The following is an 18,791-nucleotide window of genomic DNA, read 5'->3' as shown; positions in this document are numbered from 1 at the left end:
AAATTACAAGCAGGGTAGTCAAGGGAGATCCGCTCCTGAGTACGCTTTCCATCCGTGCCGGGTTGAGTGTCGAGGTCGCAACTCGACCTCGTAAAATAAGAGGGAAAAATACCGCGAAAATGTCTGTGTGAGGAGTGGTGCACCACATAGTCTCTTGCTCTGTGCCTTGTAAAAAGTCATGAAAAAGACACCAACACGGACGTGCACACACACAAACGCGAACGCAGACGCACACACAGACTCGCACACATGCAGACACACACAGACTCGCACACATGCAGGCACACACCAGAAAAAAAGGAGAGTCTATGCTCATGCACTTTGGTGGAAGAAATAAACAGGCAGGCTTTTACTCAGATGGGGAGAGAATTCAAAATGTAGAGATGCAAAGGGAGTTGGGAGACCTTGTGCAAGATATCCTAAAGGTTAACCTCCAGGTTGAGTTGGTTCTGAAGAAGGTGAATGCAATGTTGGCATTCATTTCTAGAGGTATAGAATATAAGAGCAGGGATGTGATGTTGAGGCTCGATAAGGCACTCATGAGACCACACTTGGAGTATTATGTGCAGTTTTGGGCTCCCTATTTTAGAAAGGATATACTGACATTGGAGAGGGCTCAGAGAAGATTCTCAAGGAGGATTCCAGGAATGAAAGGGTTACCGTAAGGGAATGTATAGCACCTCTTGGGCTGTATTCCCTGGAGTTCAGGAGAATGAGGGGGGAATCTCATAGAAACATTCCGAATGTTAAAAGGCCTGAACAGATTAGATATGCCAAAGTTATTTTCCATGGTAGGGGATTCTAGGACAAGAGGGCACGACTTCAGGATTGAATGACGTCCATTTAGAACTGAGATGCCGAGAAATTACCTTAGTCGGAGGGTGGTAAATCTGTGGAATTCGTTGCCTCAAGTGGCTGTGGAGGCCAAGTCATTGGGTGTATTTAAGGCCGAAATAGATAGGTTTTTGATTAGCCAGGCAGTGAGGTTGACTGGAAGAATTGGATCAGCTCATGATTGAATGGCAGAGCAGGCTCGATGGGCTGAATGGCCGCCTTCTGCTCCTATATCTTATGGTCTTATAACTCATCACCAGAGACCTTCCAACTACAAAATTGTTTTCCTACAGTCTATTTAGAACATTGAGAGATACAACATGGAAACAAGCCAATAAAATTCACACTGTCCTCCACCCATTTACACAAATCTTACATTAATCTCACTTATTTTACTCCCCCACCCCACAATATTCTCAGCAACGTCCCTCAGAAGTAGCAGCTCTACCAGCTGTGTTGTTGCACTACCCAACTCTAAAAAGACAACCATACATCTATCTCCAAGTGGCCTTTGACAAAAGAACATGGAAGAATGGACCGAAAGGTTAAAGCCCACGAGATCCAAAATATACTTTATAAAGTTAGCAAATTGAACCCAAAATTGGCTTTGTAACTGTGTGATGGTAGAAGGTTGAAACCTGTAATTAATGGTCCCTCACACTGCTAAGACCCACACTATTTGTTATATACACTGATTATGATGTGAACATTGGGGCAGTATGGTAGATTAGTGGCTATACAATGCTTTACAGTACAGGCAACCTGGGTTCAATGCCTACTGCTGCCTGTAAGGAGCTTTCATGTTCTCCCAGTGACCGTGTGGGTTTCCTCCAGGTGCTCTGGTTCCTCCCACAGTCCAAAGACCAACCAGTTGGTAGGTTAATTGGTCATTGTGAATGGACCTGTGATTGGGCTAGGATTAAATCAGGGGATTGCTGGGCAGCACAGCTTGAAGGGCGAGAAGAGCCTATTCCACGTTGTATGTGAATGAATAAAATAAGAGGTAACAGAATTGAATACTGAGGAGGGTAGACAGGCTAGAGGATCAGATCAGTTGGCAAGATGGGCAGATGGAATTTAATTCTAAGGTAAAGGCTTTGGGAAGACTAATAAAAGTAAGGCATACACAATGAGTGTAGCTCGAGACTACGGAATGGAGAGACCTTCATGAACAAGTGTGAGGATCCCTGAAGCTGGCAGCACAGACCTATGCTGGAAATGAAAGACATACAGACCATTTATCCACAGAAAGGGTGCTTGCATTGGAACAGGTGCAGAGAAGAGAAATCAAAATGTTTTCTGGGGTGATTTATTTTAGTCGTGAGGAAAGAATGGATAGGCCGAGTTTATTTTCCTTCAAGCAAAGGAAGAATTTGACAGAGGTAAATAAAACTGAGAGGCATAGTTGGATAATTTTTTTTAATGTTATCTATAACAGCAGGGAAGAAGTTTACAGATGAAAACCATAAAAAAAAAAGTGCATATGCTTGTAATCTAAAATACAAACTGAAAATGCTGGAAATACTCAGCAGGCTAAGCTGCACCTCAGAAAAGAAACAGTGAATGTTTTAGGCTGAAACAGAAGCTAGCTTCCATACACAGACCAATTCATAGATTCCATGTCATAGTGCACAGACAGAGAAACATGAAACATGCCAGAGATCTGGGAAAGGTGCACATGACCTCTCCCTACATACCTGGACCCATGGAGTCCTGAATAGATTACAGGGTATGCAAATAGCTGCATATAACCCATCAACTTCATGGCATCAATAGATGGAATATTGGTTTCTCTTTCCACTGATCCTGTCTGACCTCCTGAGTATTTACAGCATTTTATGATTTTTAAATGCACTTTAGCGAGGATCAAGGAAGAATTTTTTCATCCAAATGGTGGTGGGAACCCAGAACGTGTGCCCAAGAGGGTGGAGGGACTCTGGAACACACTGTCTGAGGTGGTGGTGGAAGCAGAGAACACTTAAGTATCTAGATCAAGCACCTGAATCAGCAAAGCAGAAAAAGGCACAGACCGAGAGGGGAAATACAGTGCTTGGACAGCATGGACATGAGACTACGGATGCTGAAATCTGGAGTAAAAAAAAAAAGCCGTTGGCAGACCTCAGTAGGTCCAGCCTAGATGAAGGATCTCAACCTGAAACATTGACTATTTCTCTTTACAGATGCTGCCTGACCTACTGAAATCCTCCAGGAGTTCATGGATATGGTGAGCCCAAACACCTGTTTCAGTGTTCTACAATGCTAGGACTCTGTTACTGGATTCATTAGAAGGCAAGAAGATTAACTAAATTTAAGATGACCAAGCAGTAGGTAAAAAAAAAGGCAGAAAGTCCAAGGCAAGGGTAACCAGCAGTCTGATCATGCTGATAGCTAGCCAAGCATCTATACAGAAGCAATAAGTACCTTCCATGCATATGTCAGGTATTGCAAAATGCTTAAAAAGCTCTAGACATACTTTACCTCTGACCTCTCAACCTTATGACCCCATTTCACCAAACCACGTGGAAATAATGTGAAATTGTAATACTTGTAATTCAATAAAGTTAATTTTTAAATGAATTTAAATAATAAAAACATTTTAAAGTACTTCAACTAACTCCAAATGCATCTGATCACCACATCGTTTGGAAACATGGAAAAAAAGACAGCTTTGTGTGTCGTAAGAACCTCAGTCTGCACTGCCTGAAATCCAACCACAACTTTCAGGCTGTCCTGCTGTGCTAGGGAGAACTCAAGGAGCCTGAGAGAAGGTGTTAATGACAAGTGGAATTGCAGGGATGCCACTGGAAGCAGAACAGAAACATAGGACAGGTTGAGCACAGTCCAGCCACACAATTTCCAGGTTATTCCTAAAGTAAACTGGTCTGTCTGAAATATTAATTTAGAGATCAAAAAGGTGAGCAGCAAACAGGAACTAAATATGGTTGCTACATTTTGCAAAAGAAAAAATAATGTCTATTTACTTTATGATCACTGATGATTGGAAATGCCGTTGAAAAATAATTCACGCAACCTACAAAAACTCTGGTAATCTATTTCCACTAGTATTGTAAAACTAGGACCAGTTATCAAATTAATAGTTACAATTAAATCAAATAATAAAAGAGTATCAGGTGCTCTTTTGTGGAAATGACGACACCTTGTATTTATAGTAGTATCTTGCTTCTTTCATCACTGAATACCATACAACTCTCAAATGGCAATCTTCCTTGACCTTCAAGGCATTGGCTAGTTATGGTCACAGTCCCAGAGACATGGGAAGTAGTTAATGGGGCCCAGGCAGAGACGTTTAAATCTTTGCTGACCATAGGTGAGGCTTGTGATTATTGGAGGACAGTACATGTGGTACCTTTCTTTATTCAAGACAAACTGTAGGGATAAGCCAGGATCAGGTAATTACAGGCTAATGAGTCAAATATTACTGGTAGGAAAATACAGAAAAATCATGAGGGACAGGATTAATCTGCATTAATCCTGAGAGCCAGGGATTACACAAAGATACATAGAAGGGCTTTGTTATGGCTGTTGACAAGACACCACATGGGAGATCGCCAACAAATTGGGTTGGTAATGGGAAGTAGAGAGTGATATTGGGGGCTCTTTTTTGAATGATTCAGTTTTTCTATATTAGTTATTTACATTAATGATTTAAATACAAATACAGGATATACGAGTACTAAGCTTACAGAAGACAGTAACATTTTTGTTGCTCACCGAGAACAATCGGAGGGTACAGGACAATGCCGATCCCTCTGTAAATGGCATTGAGTCTATTCAGAGCACAGTAATGCACCTTGGAAGGACCAATAAGGAAAGGACTTACATAATGAATGCTAGGGTTCCAGGGAGTAGTGAAGAACTTAGTGTACAAGTCCAAGAATCCCTGAAGGGGGCAGCATAAGTACATCAGATGGGAAAGGCAGCAAACACTGCAAGAGCAGAGAGGTTATGGCAGAGTTTTAAAAAGTATTGGTTAAGCCACAGACGGGAGTACTGTGTGCAGTTCTGCTCCCAGTATGAGAAAAGATATAACTGATAGAATGCAAAGGAGATTCACTAGGATGTTACCTTGGCTGCAGCATTACAGTTAAGAGTACAGATTGGGTTTATTTTCATTGGGGCAAAGGATGCCTAGAGAAGACCTGACAGATATGCAAATGCATGAGGAGTATAGAGCGGATAAAAGGTGGGAAACTTTCCCACAGCAATCCAAAATTAGTCGGTTTCTGTAAGGGACGAGGTTTAGACAGGATCTGAGGAAGAACATCCAGAGTGTGGTTGGAATTTGATAAGCACCGACTGAGTGGGAGGCAGGGGCTGGGGCAGATACTCTCACAATATACAAGTATCTATATAAACACTTGAATTGTCAGCACATAGAAAGCTGTGGGTCAAGAACTGGTAAATGGGATCAGTAAAAATATGATCAGTACAGACATGGTCTACTGAAGGACCCATGTTGCAATACAACACTAAACCTCATGAAATTACACAATATTCTTTAGTGTAACTTGCATTTATACATGCCTGTTTGAGGAACAGCCCATGGTATTACAAAGGTCTACAGAAAATCAAACAGTTACAAATTGCACAGGTTTTGTCCTTTTAAAAAAAAAACATGGATTATGCCACTTAGGAAAATTTCACCTTTATCAAGGAAAACAATGACTGCACTTGTATTTAAATGAGTCAAAATCATTTTTATTTGGGAGTGGCATAAGTACAAAGTCCAATCACTAATAACAGACCAAGTACCAATGTTCTGGCAATAATTAACATGCAACTTTTTAAAGTATCAAACTTGAAGCCTTTTCTCAGCAATAAGCATCTTTCCTTAAGTGTTAGAACCACTGATTAAGCACTGAAACCCATAAAATGCTGAGGGAATACTGTACTGCAGATGCCTTGATTTGGGTGATACGTGAAACTGAATTTCCAATTGCTTTGTTAGGTACAGTAAATAATCCCATTATAGTTTGAGTGCTGGAAGGTGCTCCTCCTGCTCTAGAACCTACCTACCTTTCAACTCATCACTACATCAGCTCTTTTGGTCATGTACATTATTGCTGAGCAGAGCTCCAAGTGTAACAGCTTGAAAGCTGTAAGTTGGTCCAGAAATTAGACCTTTTTTTTAATTAATTGAAATTCAAAACACAACTATTGAGTAACATATTTTGCACTGTGATGTATTTTTGTGCAACATTGGTGCCTGGTGGGATTTAAAACTGCCATACTGGTGCACTTAAAGCTAGATGCTGACAATTAATTGTATGTCAGTGTTGGTCTTTAAGAAAAAAACAATTATCACCAGAACATTCGTTCTGGTTTGTTACTAGTGACTGGACTTTTTGCATTTACCACTCTCAAACTAAAATGGCATTTAGCTTAATTAAACACAAATGCAGACATTGCTTTCACATAGTTCCCCATAATACAAGGATCAGCAAAATTCAAAATGCAGTTCATTGTAAAGCACAAAGATGTTATACAAATTCAAGTACCTCCCTTTCAAGACATTCACAATATTCAACACCTTAAATGTTTGAGATAGAGATCAAAAACTGAGAATAGTTTGCTGTTGCACATGATTTGGATCCAAATCTCTAATGTACAATTGTGATGCCACAAAAGGAAGCCATTCAGTCCACTAAATTTATGGCAGATTATGTACTCTCCAATCCCTTTTCAAATCAAGAGACATTTTGTCGCCAGTATAAATTAATTCTGAATTATGGAGGGGGGATTGTTTGGAGACAGGGAAAAATGTGCTTTGTTAAAGAAATAATCCTCCAAACTGATGTATAAATTGTTCAAATTATGGCTAGAATTCACAAAAGTACACAACCAACTGAGCTTCAGAAATGGCAGTTTGAATTAATTATGTGGTCAAATGCCTTTAAGTACAAGTTTCTGTACAATATTCACAACCATGAGTACTAGTGGAAACAAAATTTATATTGGTTGAAATCACCAAATCAGAATGGATTAATAGCTTCAATGAGTCCTGAGGAAGGCCCAAAACATTGACTGTTTATTCATTTCTGACCTGCTGAATTCCTCTAGCCTTTTGTGCATGTTACTTTGGATTAACAGCTTGAACTATTTTCCCACACACTGAAATTACAAAGTCAAAGATCACCTGTCACTAATATGCACTGATCTTAGTTTGAGAATTCACTTGTTTCCAACGTTAGCTGTAAATCTCTATCACTCTGACAACAGAACTGTTTCATTTTGGAAAACTGATTTAAAAAGCGGTGGCAAAATAAAAACAGAAAAGCATGCAGCAAAATTATATTTACCACATTCTTCCAAATGTCGCACAACTGCATGGGTATCAAAATAGAATTTTTGACCTTCCACCGAAGACATTCTTCTTGAATTATAATGCAGAGAGGTCACTGACGAGCATAGCCCTAAAATAACATTGAAACAACTTTTAGTCAGGAAACAAGAATAGCTAAAAGATGATATAACTACACATTTATATCAAGGCTGCAATTTCTGCAGAACAAGCAGCACAATAAGCAGCAACATGATGATCAGCTCATTTTTCAGACACATCACAGATTCATAGATATAGGGAATGAATACAGACCCTCCACCAACATTCCATGCTGATGACGAAGCCTACCTACGCTAATGCCTTTTGCCCGAACTTGGTCCACATCGCTCTAAACTCCTCCTATCTGGGTAACTGTCCAAATGTCTTTTTAACATTGTAAATTCACCTGCCATCATCGTCTTGTATAGCCACTTGAGAAATAAATATTGCTCTTAAAATGACGATGTTCTTTTACAGGCAACACACAAAGTTGCTGGTGAACGCAGCAGCCAGGCAGCATCTCTAGGAAGAGGTATAGTCGCCGTTTCAGGCTGAGACCCTTCATCAGGACAAGGGTCTCAGCCTGAAACGTCGACTGTACCTCTTCCTAGAGATGCTGCCTGGCCTGCTGCGTTCACCAGCAACTTTGATGTGTGTTGCTTGAATTTCCAGCATCTGCAGAATTCCTGTTGTTGAAGTTCTTTTACAGTCACCTGAAGGTAGCGAATTGCGTATTGATTGAACATTTCACGGATGATTGTGCGTATTGAGCACAGAACTCTTTCGACAGCACACAACCACTGGAAAGCGATGAATGATAACTGAGCTATAAGGTGAATGGTGGGAATGGCAGAGTAAAGGAAGGGCCCACCAATTGCAAGAACAATAAAAACTGCATACTTAATGCAGCTGGATCCTCTAACTTGTTCCCTAACCATTGGATCAAGAGTTAAAACAAGCAGTAGACACAAATACAATACAAATAAATAATAATTTTATACAATGGTATGAATCTTCTAAGGAACTATCCATGCAAAAAGGCCAGCACTGATCTCCATAACCGAGACTGAAAAGGAAAGAGTGAATCAAGTCATGGGAGAATGTGACAGCTCCACCAATCAGCAATATACTATGGCTGATCTTTTAACTTAGTCCTGACCCAATTGCTCTCAGTTTCCTTAAATACTTGGTGATTAAACCTCCATTGCCCTCTTTGATAATGTCTGAAGACATGCCACCATTTATGCAAAGAAATTTCTGCTTACCTGCCCTGAGCCGTCAATCCGCCTTTTGTTTTTAAGGCTCGTGCCTGGTTGATTTTTAAGACTGATTCCAAGCATCCAAATCTACCCTGTTAAGCTCCATAAGAAGTTTGTGCAATCACTTCCCATTCTTCCAAGCACAAGCCCAATCTACTCAATTTCTCTTCATATGACAAATAACTACTCTGAGCATCAAGAATGTGAACTTCTGCCTCATTGCACAATTGTATCTTTCTTGGGTAAAGAAACCAGACTTTTTACACAATAGTCTACATTCCCATTTAACCAGGGTCTTAAATAACTGGAGCTAGGTGGCAGACCCCAACTTATGAGGCAGGTCAAAGGCGGAAAACTGATCATGCTCTGCCACCAAGTCTCAAGTCCATTCATTTTAAATCAAGAATAGCTGCAAGGGATAGGGAAACAAAATATATTCACTTCTTTTATTTAGAGATACAATGTGGAACCCAACAAGCCACACTGCCCAGCAGCCCACCTACTTAACCCTAGCCTGATTTCAGAACAATTTACAATGGCCAATTAACCTACTGACCTGTATATCTTTGACATGTGGGAGGAAACCCATGTGGTCACGGGGAGAACTCTTTACAGACTGCGTTGGAGTTGAACTCCAAACTCCAATGCCCCAAGCTGTAACAGCATCACTTTAATGGAATTAAAACAAGATAAATGAATTAATTGCTTTCTAGCTCAATTTTTAGTATAAATTTCTTAAGCATTAAGTTGCTTAACAGTTTTGACTGCTAGCCTAGGGGTTAACTTAACCAGCAGCTTATTATTCTGAGTAGCATTTACTTATTATCTCATGTTCTCATTATTTATTGCTATTTACTTATATTTGCATTTGCACAGTTTGTCTTCTGCACTGTGGTTGATTTTTCATTGATCATGTTATAGTTACTATTCAAAAGATTTGCTGAGTAAACCCACAAGAAAATGAATCTCAGGGTTGCATGTGATGATATATCTATACACTTTCATTAAAAAAATATTCTGAACCAATCACAAAAACACATAATTATGCAAGTTCAACTCCACATCATTGACAATATCTGAAATGAATGTTTTCAATGACAATTTTTCAATGACAATTTCTCAATGAATGTGCAAGTGTCACATCATTTGATACTCCTTGGATTTTACACCTTTGACACCACTCAAGTTAGGAATGCAATGGAATACGTCCACTTGCCCCCAGATAAATGTTGCTCAAACAATATTTACAAAGATTGACCACTAAATATACCCACTCTCCACCACCAGTGCATGACAGTTGTAGTGTGCTTCATCTACAAATAGCATTGCATTTGTAATTATTTGTCAAGGCTATTATGACCTTGCCTCTTTATTGCAGCACAGTAGTCATAGAAAAGTATAGCACAGAAACAGGCCCTTCAAGTCCATGTCAAGCCATTTAAGCTCCACCAGGACCATAGCCCTCCATACCCCTACATCCATGTACCCATCCAAACATGTTGAAATTGAGCTCACGTGCATCACTTGTACTGGCAGCTCATTCCACACTCTCCTGATCCCCTGGGTGAAGAAGCTTCCTTTCATATTCCCCTTAAATACATGGAGAAGTATTTGCAAGCAGTGACATTCCCCAGTGATATCAACCAAGTGTGAAAATACATTATTTTCATCGTTACTGGGTCAAAATCCTGCATTTATCTACCAAGCAGCAGTATGGGAGAACCTCCAAAGCATCTGCAGAAGTTAATGACCTTCTAAGAAAAGATTGGCAATAAAGGTGAGTATTATCAGCAATACTCATTTCCCTGTATGAATGTCACATTATTGCAAATGTTTGGGATAAGGGTTAGGACATGTAGAACTGAGATGAGAAAAAAAACTCCTTGTCCTAGAGAGTGGTGAATCAGGGAATTCTGTCCCACAGAAAGCAAGTGTAGCTAAATTAACTACATTCAATGAGTTATAAGTTCGGCATAGACTTAGTGGACCAAAGCACCTACAATAGTGCTAGCAAGTTTGTGAACCTGTTAGAACTTACTCTGTTTCTGCACAAATATGACTCAAAATGTGATCAGATCTTCACCCAAGTCCTAAAACTAAAGAAAGCCCAAATGAACAAATATCACAAAAAATATACTTGCGTGGCGACCCACTTTCTAGCACACACGAACCGGCGCGCGCCGGCAGAGAGGCCGGCCCCAAAAAGGGCGCCAGGCCATCTTCACCAGCAGGGGGAAAATCCCTCGCGCAGAAAGGGTCTGCGATTATGCATTCCCCACAGCAGTCCCGCCCAGGGAGGGCGGGAACGGGAAGGCTTTAAAGCAGGCCGTGAAGTTTGAATAAATCTATTTAATCGCAACTCCAACTCACCGATTACGTGTGGTTATTCTAGCGCTGTGTGTAGCACACCGCTACATTTGGTGACCCCGACGGCCCAAACGATAATTGGGCCAGAGATGATCGACGCCGCATCTGTTCATGCAGTTTCGTTACAACTGCCAAGCTTCTGGGCGCTGCGACCCCGTCTGTGGTTTGAACAGTCAGAAGCACAACTCCATATTCGGCAGATAACTTCAGAGTCCACTCGTTACTACGACGTGCTGAGCTGACCAAGAGACTGCTGCACAAGTTGAGGAGTTTATACAGTCGCCCCCAGAGACTGGCAAATACACAGCATTCAAAGCCCTGCTCATAAGGATTTATGGACTCTCATGGCGCGAGCGAGCTGCCCGCTTGCTGCACCTGGATGGTTTGGGAGACAGGCCGCCGTCGGCATTAATGAACGAAATGCTGGCCCTGGCTGAAGGACACAAACCCTGCCTCATGTTTGAGCAGGCGTTCCTACAGCAACTGCCCGAGGACATATGCCTGCTGCTGTCCGACACAGATTTCAGCGACCTCCGGGAGGTGGCGGCCCGGGCAGATGTGCTGTAGAATGCCAAGGAGAGAGGGGCGTCCGTCGCACAGATCACCAAGCCACGTGCCCAACGACAGACCAGACCAGACCAGGCCCAGCAGCAGAGCCCAACGAACAATGGTGCTTCTACCACCAGCGATGGGGCACAGAGGCCCACCGCTGTAGACCACCCTGCAAATTCTTGGGAAACGCCAAGGCCCAGCCGCCGCCGATCGGGACAAGCAGTCGGGACGCCGTTTTTTGGTCGACACTGGAGCGGAGATCAGCGTCTTACCTCCAATGAGTTACGACACCCGCAACAGAGAACCAGGACTCACCCTGAGGGCCGCAAATGGCAGCATAATACGGACCTACAGCACCTGCACGGTGCGGCTACAGTTCTGCTCCAGCCGGTTCACGTGGGACTTCACACTGGCCGCTGTGGCCCAACCACTCCTGGGGGCGGATTTTCTACGAGCCCACAGCCTGCTGGTCAACCTGCAAGGGAAGCGATTAGTCCATGCCAAGACTTTTCAAACGTTCTCCTTGGGTGAAGCAAAGTTGCCAGCCCCACACCTGGACCCCATCACGCTGTCTGACGACAAATTCACCAGGGTCCTGGCAGATTTCCCATCAGTACTAACACCGCAGTTCACGGCAGCCATGCCCAGAGTACAGCACCACATTCCGACCCAGGGACCACCCCTCCACGCCCGTGCTCGAAGGCTTCCCAACAAGCTCCGACTGGCGAAGGAGGAGTTCAAGAAAATGGAGGAATTGGGGATCATACGACGGTCCGACAGTCCATGGGCCTCCCCCCTGCACATGGTGCCCAAGGCAACGGGGGGCTGGAGACCATGCGGTGACTACCGCAGACTGAACGAGGCTACAACACCAGACCGTTACCCTGTGCCGCACATTCAACACTTTGCAGCAAACCTACACGGCGCAGGAATCTTTTCCAAGGTAGACCTCGTCCGGGGATACCGTCAAATCCTGGTACATCCGGATGACATCCCCAAAACAGCACTCATCTCCCCGTTCAGCCTTTTCGAATTCCTCCGAATGTCGCTCGGCCTAAAGAATGCTGCAAAGACGTTCCAGCGGCTAATGGACGCGGTGGGATGCGACCTGGACTTTGCATTCATTTGGACGACATCCTCATAGCCAGCAGTAGTCGTCAGGAGCATCTGTTCCACCTCCGCCAGCTCTACTCCCGCCTGAGTGAATTCGGCCTTACAATCAACCCGGCCAAATGCCAGTTTGGACTCGACACCATCGACTTCCTGGGCCACAGGATTACTAAAGACGGGGCAACCCCGCTGCCCGCCAAGGGAGATGTGGTCTGCCACTTCCCCCGACCCAACACCATCAAAGGCCTGCAAGAATTCGTGGGTATGGTGAATTTCTACCACCGTTTCCTCCCCTCAGCAGCCCGAATCATGCGCCCCCTGTTCACCCTGATGTCGAGTAAGGGCAAGGACATTACCTGGGACAAAGAGGCCGCAACCACTTTCATTAAAACCAAAGAAGCCTTGGCAAACGCCGCGATGCTAGTGCACCCCAGAACAGGCGTTCCTACTGCCCTCACGGTGGACGCATCCAACACAGCGGTCGGTGGAGTACTGGAACAACTCATCGAGGGTCGCTGGCAACCCCTGGCGTTCTTCAGCAAACACCTACGACCACCCAAACTCAAATACAGTGCTTTCGACCGGGAGCTATTGGCACTATACCTGGCACTCCGGCATTTCAGGTACTTCTTAGAAGGTAGGCCCTTCACCGTGTTCACAGACCACAAACCGCTTACCTTTGCGTTCAGGAAAGTGTCCGACCCCTGGTCGTCCCGCAAGCAGCGACATCTGTCCTACATCTCCGAGCACACGACGGACATCCGGCATGACTCGGGAAAGGACAACGTCGTGGCGGATGCACTTTCCAGACCGACCATACAGGCCCTGTCCCGGGGGTGGACTATGCAGCGCTGGCGGAGGCACAGCAGGCAGATGATGAGATCCCTAGTTACAGGACTGCGGTCTCCGGTTTGCAGCTCCAAGACCTCCCCGTAGGCCCAGGTGAGAGGACCCTACTGTGTGACATAGCTACCGGCCAACCCCGCCCCATTGTCCCAGCAGCCTGGCATCGGCGGGTTTTCGAATCCATTCACAACTTACCGCACTCCTCCATCAGGACAACCGTCCGGCTCGACTCCAACAGGTTCGTGTGGCATGGACTGCGTAAACAGGTCAGTGAATGGGCCAAAACGTGCATGCAGTGCCAAACGGCCAAGGTGCAGCGGCACACCAAGGCTCCGCCGCAGCGGTTCGAACCCACCCACCGGAGGTTCAACCACATTCATGTGGATATCGTAGCCCAAGCACTGATCGCAACCTGGGTAGCACGCTTCGGGGTACCAGCCCACATTACCTCTGACATCCGGCCTTTGGTCAGCTATGGCCAACCTTTTAGCATCACAGCAACACCACACAACTGCCTACCACCCGCAGTCGAACGGACTAGTGGAGCGCTTCCACTGTCACCTGTAGTCGGCTCTCATGGCCCGCCTGGAAGGGTCTAACTGGGCGGACGAACTTCCCTGGGTCCCGCTCGGAATCCGCAAGGCGCCCAAGGAGGATCTGCATACCTCGTCAGCCGAGTTGGTGTACGGCGCACCCCTGGTCGTCCCAGGAGAGTTCATACCAGCCCCAAGGGGGCAGGAGGAAGAACCCGCAGTAATCCTGGACAGACAACGTGAGAGGCTCGGTAACCTGGCCCCCATACCCACTTCACAGCACGGACAGAGCCCAACCTGCATACCCAAAGACCTGCAGAACTGTAAGTTTCTTTCTGTACGACGGGGTGGACACCGGGCACCGCCACAGCGGCCCTATGAGGGGCCGCTTAAGGTGATCAGGAACAACGGGTCCACGTTCGTGCTGGACATTGGGGGGAGAGAGGAGGTTTTCATGGTGGACCAACTCAAACCAGCCCATGTGGACTTTGCGCAGCCAATCTAGGTTCGGGCACCGCGGCGCAGGGGCAGACCTCCCAAACAGAGGCCGATCCATACTGTGGACATTGGGGCATGTACTGCCGGTTCGGGGGGGGGAGGGGGAGGTTATGTGGCGACCTACTTTCTAGCACACACGAACCGGTGCGCGCCAGCACAGAGGCCGGCCTCAAAAAGGGCGCCAGGCCATCTTCACCAGCAGGGGGAAAATCCCACGCGCGGAAAGGGTCTGCAATTATGCATTCCCCACAGCAATACCGCCCAGGGAGGACGGGAATGGGAAGGCTTTAAAGCAGGCTGTGAAGTTTGAATAAATCTCTTTTATCGCAACTCTTAACTCACCGACTACGTGTGGTTATTCTAGCGCTGTGTGTAGCACACCGCTACACTTGTTCATTTATTTATTTATTGAGAAAAATGATCCAATATTGCACATATTTGTTGGAAAAAGTATGTGAACTTCTAGGATTATCAGTTTATTTAAAGGGGACATCATTCAAGTGTTTCAAACAATGGGCTGACAATCAGGTGCGAGTGTGAGGACCCTGCCCTATTTAAAGAACATAAACTTGGGTCTTCACTATCAAAGTCTGATCTTCACCTCACAGGTTTTTGGAAATGTGTCATTCCTTGATCAAAGGAGATTTCTGAGGAAAAAAGTTGTTGATGCTCACCAGGCTGGAAAAGGTTACAAAACCTGAAGAGTTTGGACTCCACCAATCCGCAGTCAGGCATATGTTGTACAAATAGAGGAAATTCAACACCATTGTTACTCTCCCCAGGAGTGGTTGGCCAACAAAAAAAAATCACTCTGAGAGCAAGGCGTGTAATATTCCAGGAGGTCACAAAGAACCCCAGGGTAACATCTAAGGTGTTACAGGCCTCTCTTGCATTGGCTAATGTCAATGTTCATGAGTTTACCATCAGGCAAACATTGAACAACAATGGTGTGCAAGGCAGGATTGTGAGGAGAAAGCCACTACTCTCAGCAAGAACATTGCTGCCCATTTAAAGTTTGCTAAAGACCTCGTGGATAAGCCAGAAGGCTATTGGAAGAATGTTCTGTGGACGGTTGAGTCCAAAATAAAACTTTTTGGCTTAAATGTTGTTTGGTGAAAAGCAAATACTACATTCCAGCACAAGAACCTCACCTCATCTGTGAAATGTGGTGGTCTGCTTTGCTGCCTCAGGACCAGGACAGATCGCCATCATTGATGGACTAGCAATTCTGAATTGTACCAGCAAATTCTTCAGGAAAATGTCAGGGTCTCCAGCCATGAACTGAAACTCAAGAGAAAGCGGGTCATGCAGCAAGCTAACAACTCTAAACACACAAGTCAGTCTACCTAAGAATGGTTAAAGCAGAAGAAATTTCACATTTTGTAATGGCCGAGTCAAAGTCCTGACCTTAATCCTATAGAACTATTATGGAAGGCCCTGAAGCAGGCAGTTCATGCAAAGAAACGCACCAACATCCCAGAAATGAAGCAGTTTTATGAGGAATGGCCTAAAATTCTTCCAAGCCGACGCGCAGGACTGATCCTCATCAAGTTACTGGAAACTTTCAGTTGAAATTACTGCTGTACAAGGAGGACACATCAGTTACTGAAGGCAAAGGTTCACATACTTTTTCCCACAAATACATGTAATATTGGATTATTTTTCTCAATAAATAAATGAACAAGTATAATGTTTCCGTGTTATTTATTTAATTGGGTTCCCTGTATCTAGACTTGCATGAAGATCTGATCACATTTTAGGTATTATTTATGCTACCCAGCTATGCCCCTTGCACTTATTTGTCCACCTGCATCTCCTCCATAACCCTAACACACATTTTGTTTGTTCCCCCCCCCCCGCCCTTTTGTACTACCTCGTTATAATTATGTCATTATCTGAATGGCAAGCAGAAGTTTTTCCACTGGACACATGGCAGTAAACCAATAAAATATGTGGAGAGATGGCCATTCAAAAAGTTTAATATCACCAGCATATGTCGTGAAATTTGTCAGCAGTAATAATAGAGGAAAAACCGTGAATTGCACAAATTAACTAGTTAAATTAAACAAGCAGAGCACAATGTAGTGAGGTAGTGTTCATGGGGTCAAAGTCCATTCATAATCGGATGGCAGAGGGGAAGAAGCTGAATGTTGAGCGTGCCTTCGGGCCATTCCCAGTATTTTCTCAATGTGTCCGTGTCACAAATTCCTTCATAATTCAGGAATCTGCAAACTTTGAAGGGAGTGCATAAGAAAAGTGGAAGTGCTGTAGTTAACAGACCCCAGGGGCCACCAGAGGAGAGTGGGATCGATTCCACTCCCCTGCAGCCGGCTGCTCACCCCCTCACTCACCTCTCCGCATCGGTCTGCGGTCCACCCTGGCCTTCCTACCCTGCACCTGCATGCAGCGCGGCTCTCGCTCTTCCGCTGAGCGCACGCCATCGCCTCCTCCCAGTGCCGCCGTAACCCGGTACCCGGCCGCCGCAAACTGCAGACAGGACACCGTCCAAGGACCGGCAGACAGCTGCCGCCATCGCCGAACGCACACCACCGTCATCACTGACCAACGTCTGGCGTCATACCAGGCGACGAAGTGATGCGTCTGGCGTCATTTAAGGCGACGAAGAGACCTGCCTGAGCTTCTCTGCACGTCACCGATAGGTGCACAAACTTCGAGCTAACTTTTCAGCGGATCTCGCAACTTTATCTACCATCCACACACAGACCAACTTTGGGGTCTGCTGAAGCCACCTACTCTTATTATCGTCCCTGATTTTGCGGGCGGCTTCCATGCGGAACTTCCCTGACTTTCCCCAGTCATGCCGAAGGGTTTCGGCCGGTACGTTGACGCTGCCTGGCCTGCTGAGTTCCTCCAGCATCTTGTGTGTGTTGCTTGGATTTCTAGCATCCGCAGATTTTCTCGTGTTCGCACTTTCCAGTGTCGTGCTAATGGGTAAATTGATGCAGTCGTTCAGACAGTTTCCCCAGAAGAGCAGAGATTAAACAAAAGTTCTTGGTTGGCATTTCCCCAACACTTACACTTACCACGAGCAGCATCTACAGATACCGTTCTTTCATTTTGATGCAACTTTCTCCGCTCTTTTTTCGCATTCCGGACAAAAGGACCCAGAATCGAAGTCACTAATATCAGTCGTGAAATACCGATACAAACAGCTGATTCCCTCCAGCTTTATCTGTGTTGTTGTAATCTGCTGGAAAGATTTAGCAGATTGAACAGCATCTGTGAGTGAAAAGGAATTGACGTTTTAGATAAATTTCATTAATCCCACAGGTTTTGCTTGACCTGCAGATTGTTGCTCCAGATTCCAACATCTGGAATCTGTTGTGGTTCCACAGGTTGAGTGCGAGGGTGAGCTCCTTGCAGACTGCTCAGCTTTGTGGCCTCAAGCTTGACAGGACCTGTGGACTGTGGGAATTAAGTATAACTGCAAGAAAGTACCCTATTAATCTGTAAGTGGAACACCAATGCCTTTGAGCAGAAAATCCCACGAAAGGTAGTAGATTTGGCACAGTAATTCATGGATAAAACCCAACCAATGAGCACATCTACATGAAACACTGTCATAGAAAAACAGCATCCACCATCAAAGATCCTCAACACGCAGGTCATGCTCCTTTCTCACAGTTGTCATCAGGTAGAAGGTACAAGTGCCTCAGGACTCGCACCACCAGGTTCAAAAATGGTTACTACCCCTCAACTATCAGGCTCTTGAACAAAAGGAGATAACTACACTCATTTAAGGGTTCTTTTATTTTGTTATTTCATGCTCATTATTTATTGCTATTTATTTATCGTCTGCATTTGCACATTTTGCTACTATTTACAGTTCCTGGTGTTTACAGATCCTGTTTACAGTTACCGTTCTATAGATTGGCTAAGTATGCCCACAGGAAAAAAATCTCGGGGTTGTATGTGGTGATGTATGTACTCTGATAATAAATTTTACTTTGAACTTTGAAATGTTTTCATTAACTTAAGAGTTTAACTACTTCCAAAATAGCTTGCGAGCTGGCAATGCCTTTGCCATCTGTCAAAGGCTTCTGGAGGAGTTGAGTGGATGGGATGGCTTCATCATGGTTTCACATGGTGAGAAGGATGGTGGTTGAGCTGTACCTCTGTGCTGCTGTCTGGTGTTTGTTCCGTGCTGCCCTCCAGTGTTCACTCAGTGGGAGAACAAGATGAAAGGAATCTCAGGGTCGTAGCTATATGGTGGATTTCAATTAATTGGGAGACATCTTGGCCAAATTAAGTGGCTGCCCCAGTTATCTGAAGTTTCATGGAAATAGTTAAAACGGCATAAAAAAGACAACTGAATAACAAGCTATGTATTGAAATGAAATACAGAACAATTTAGAACACTACCAATACTAGTACAATACTATAAAACAGTATAATAGTTCCTAATACTATTCGATGGAAGACTTCAAC

The 18,791-nt window shown here is 44.6% G+C and overlaps 1 protein-coding gene across 3 annotated transcripts in view; it reads right to left on the bottom strand.

Annotated features, from left to right (window-relative positions):
* The window catches only part of mcur1 (mitochondrial calcium uniporter regulator 1), a 42,947-nt gene extending 26,043 nt beyond the window's left edge, over positions 1-16,904 (bottom strand). For 2 of the 3 annotated variants that reach the window (XM_072283654.1, XM_072283655.1), the window contains exons 1-2: positions 16,694-16,904; positions 7,155-7,268 (exon numbers count right to left, since the gene is read on the bottom strand). In XM_072283654.1, coding sequence (XP_072139755.1) covers positions 7,155-7,268; positions 16,694-16,898 — 319 coding nt within the window. In that variant the 5' untranslated portion in view covers positions 16,899-16,904. Of the gene's footprint in view, positions 1-7,154; positions 7,269-15,493; positions 15,592-16,693 lie in introns of those variants that run through there. The other variant, XM_072283656.1, reaches the window with a different exon arrangement.
* Positions 16,905-18,791: the final 1,887 nt, after the last annotated feature.

This window comes from Mobula birostris, chromosome 19 (assembly GCF_030028105.1).
Source record: "Mobula birostris isolate sMobBir1 chromosome 19, sMobBir1.hap1, whole genome shotgun sequence".
NCBI classification, from domain to species: Eukaryota; Metazoa; Chordata; class Chondrichthyes; order Myliobatiformes; family Myliobatidae; genus Mobula; species Mobula birostris.
Note: the sequence above shows the minus strand (reverse complement) of the source record. Positions and strands in the feature narration are given on the sequence as shown.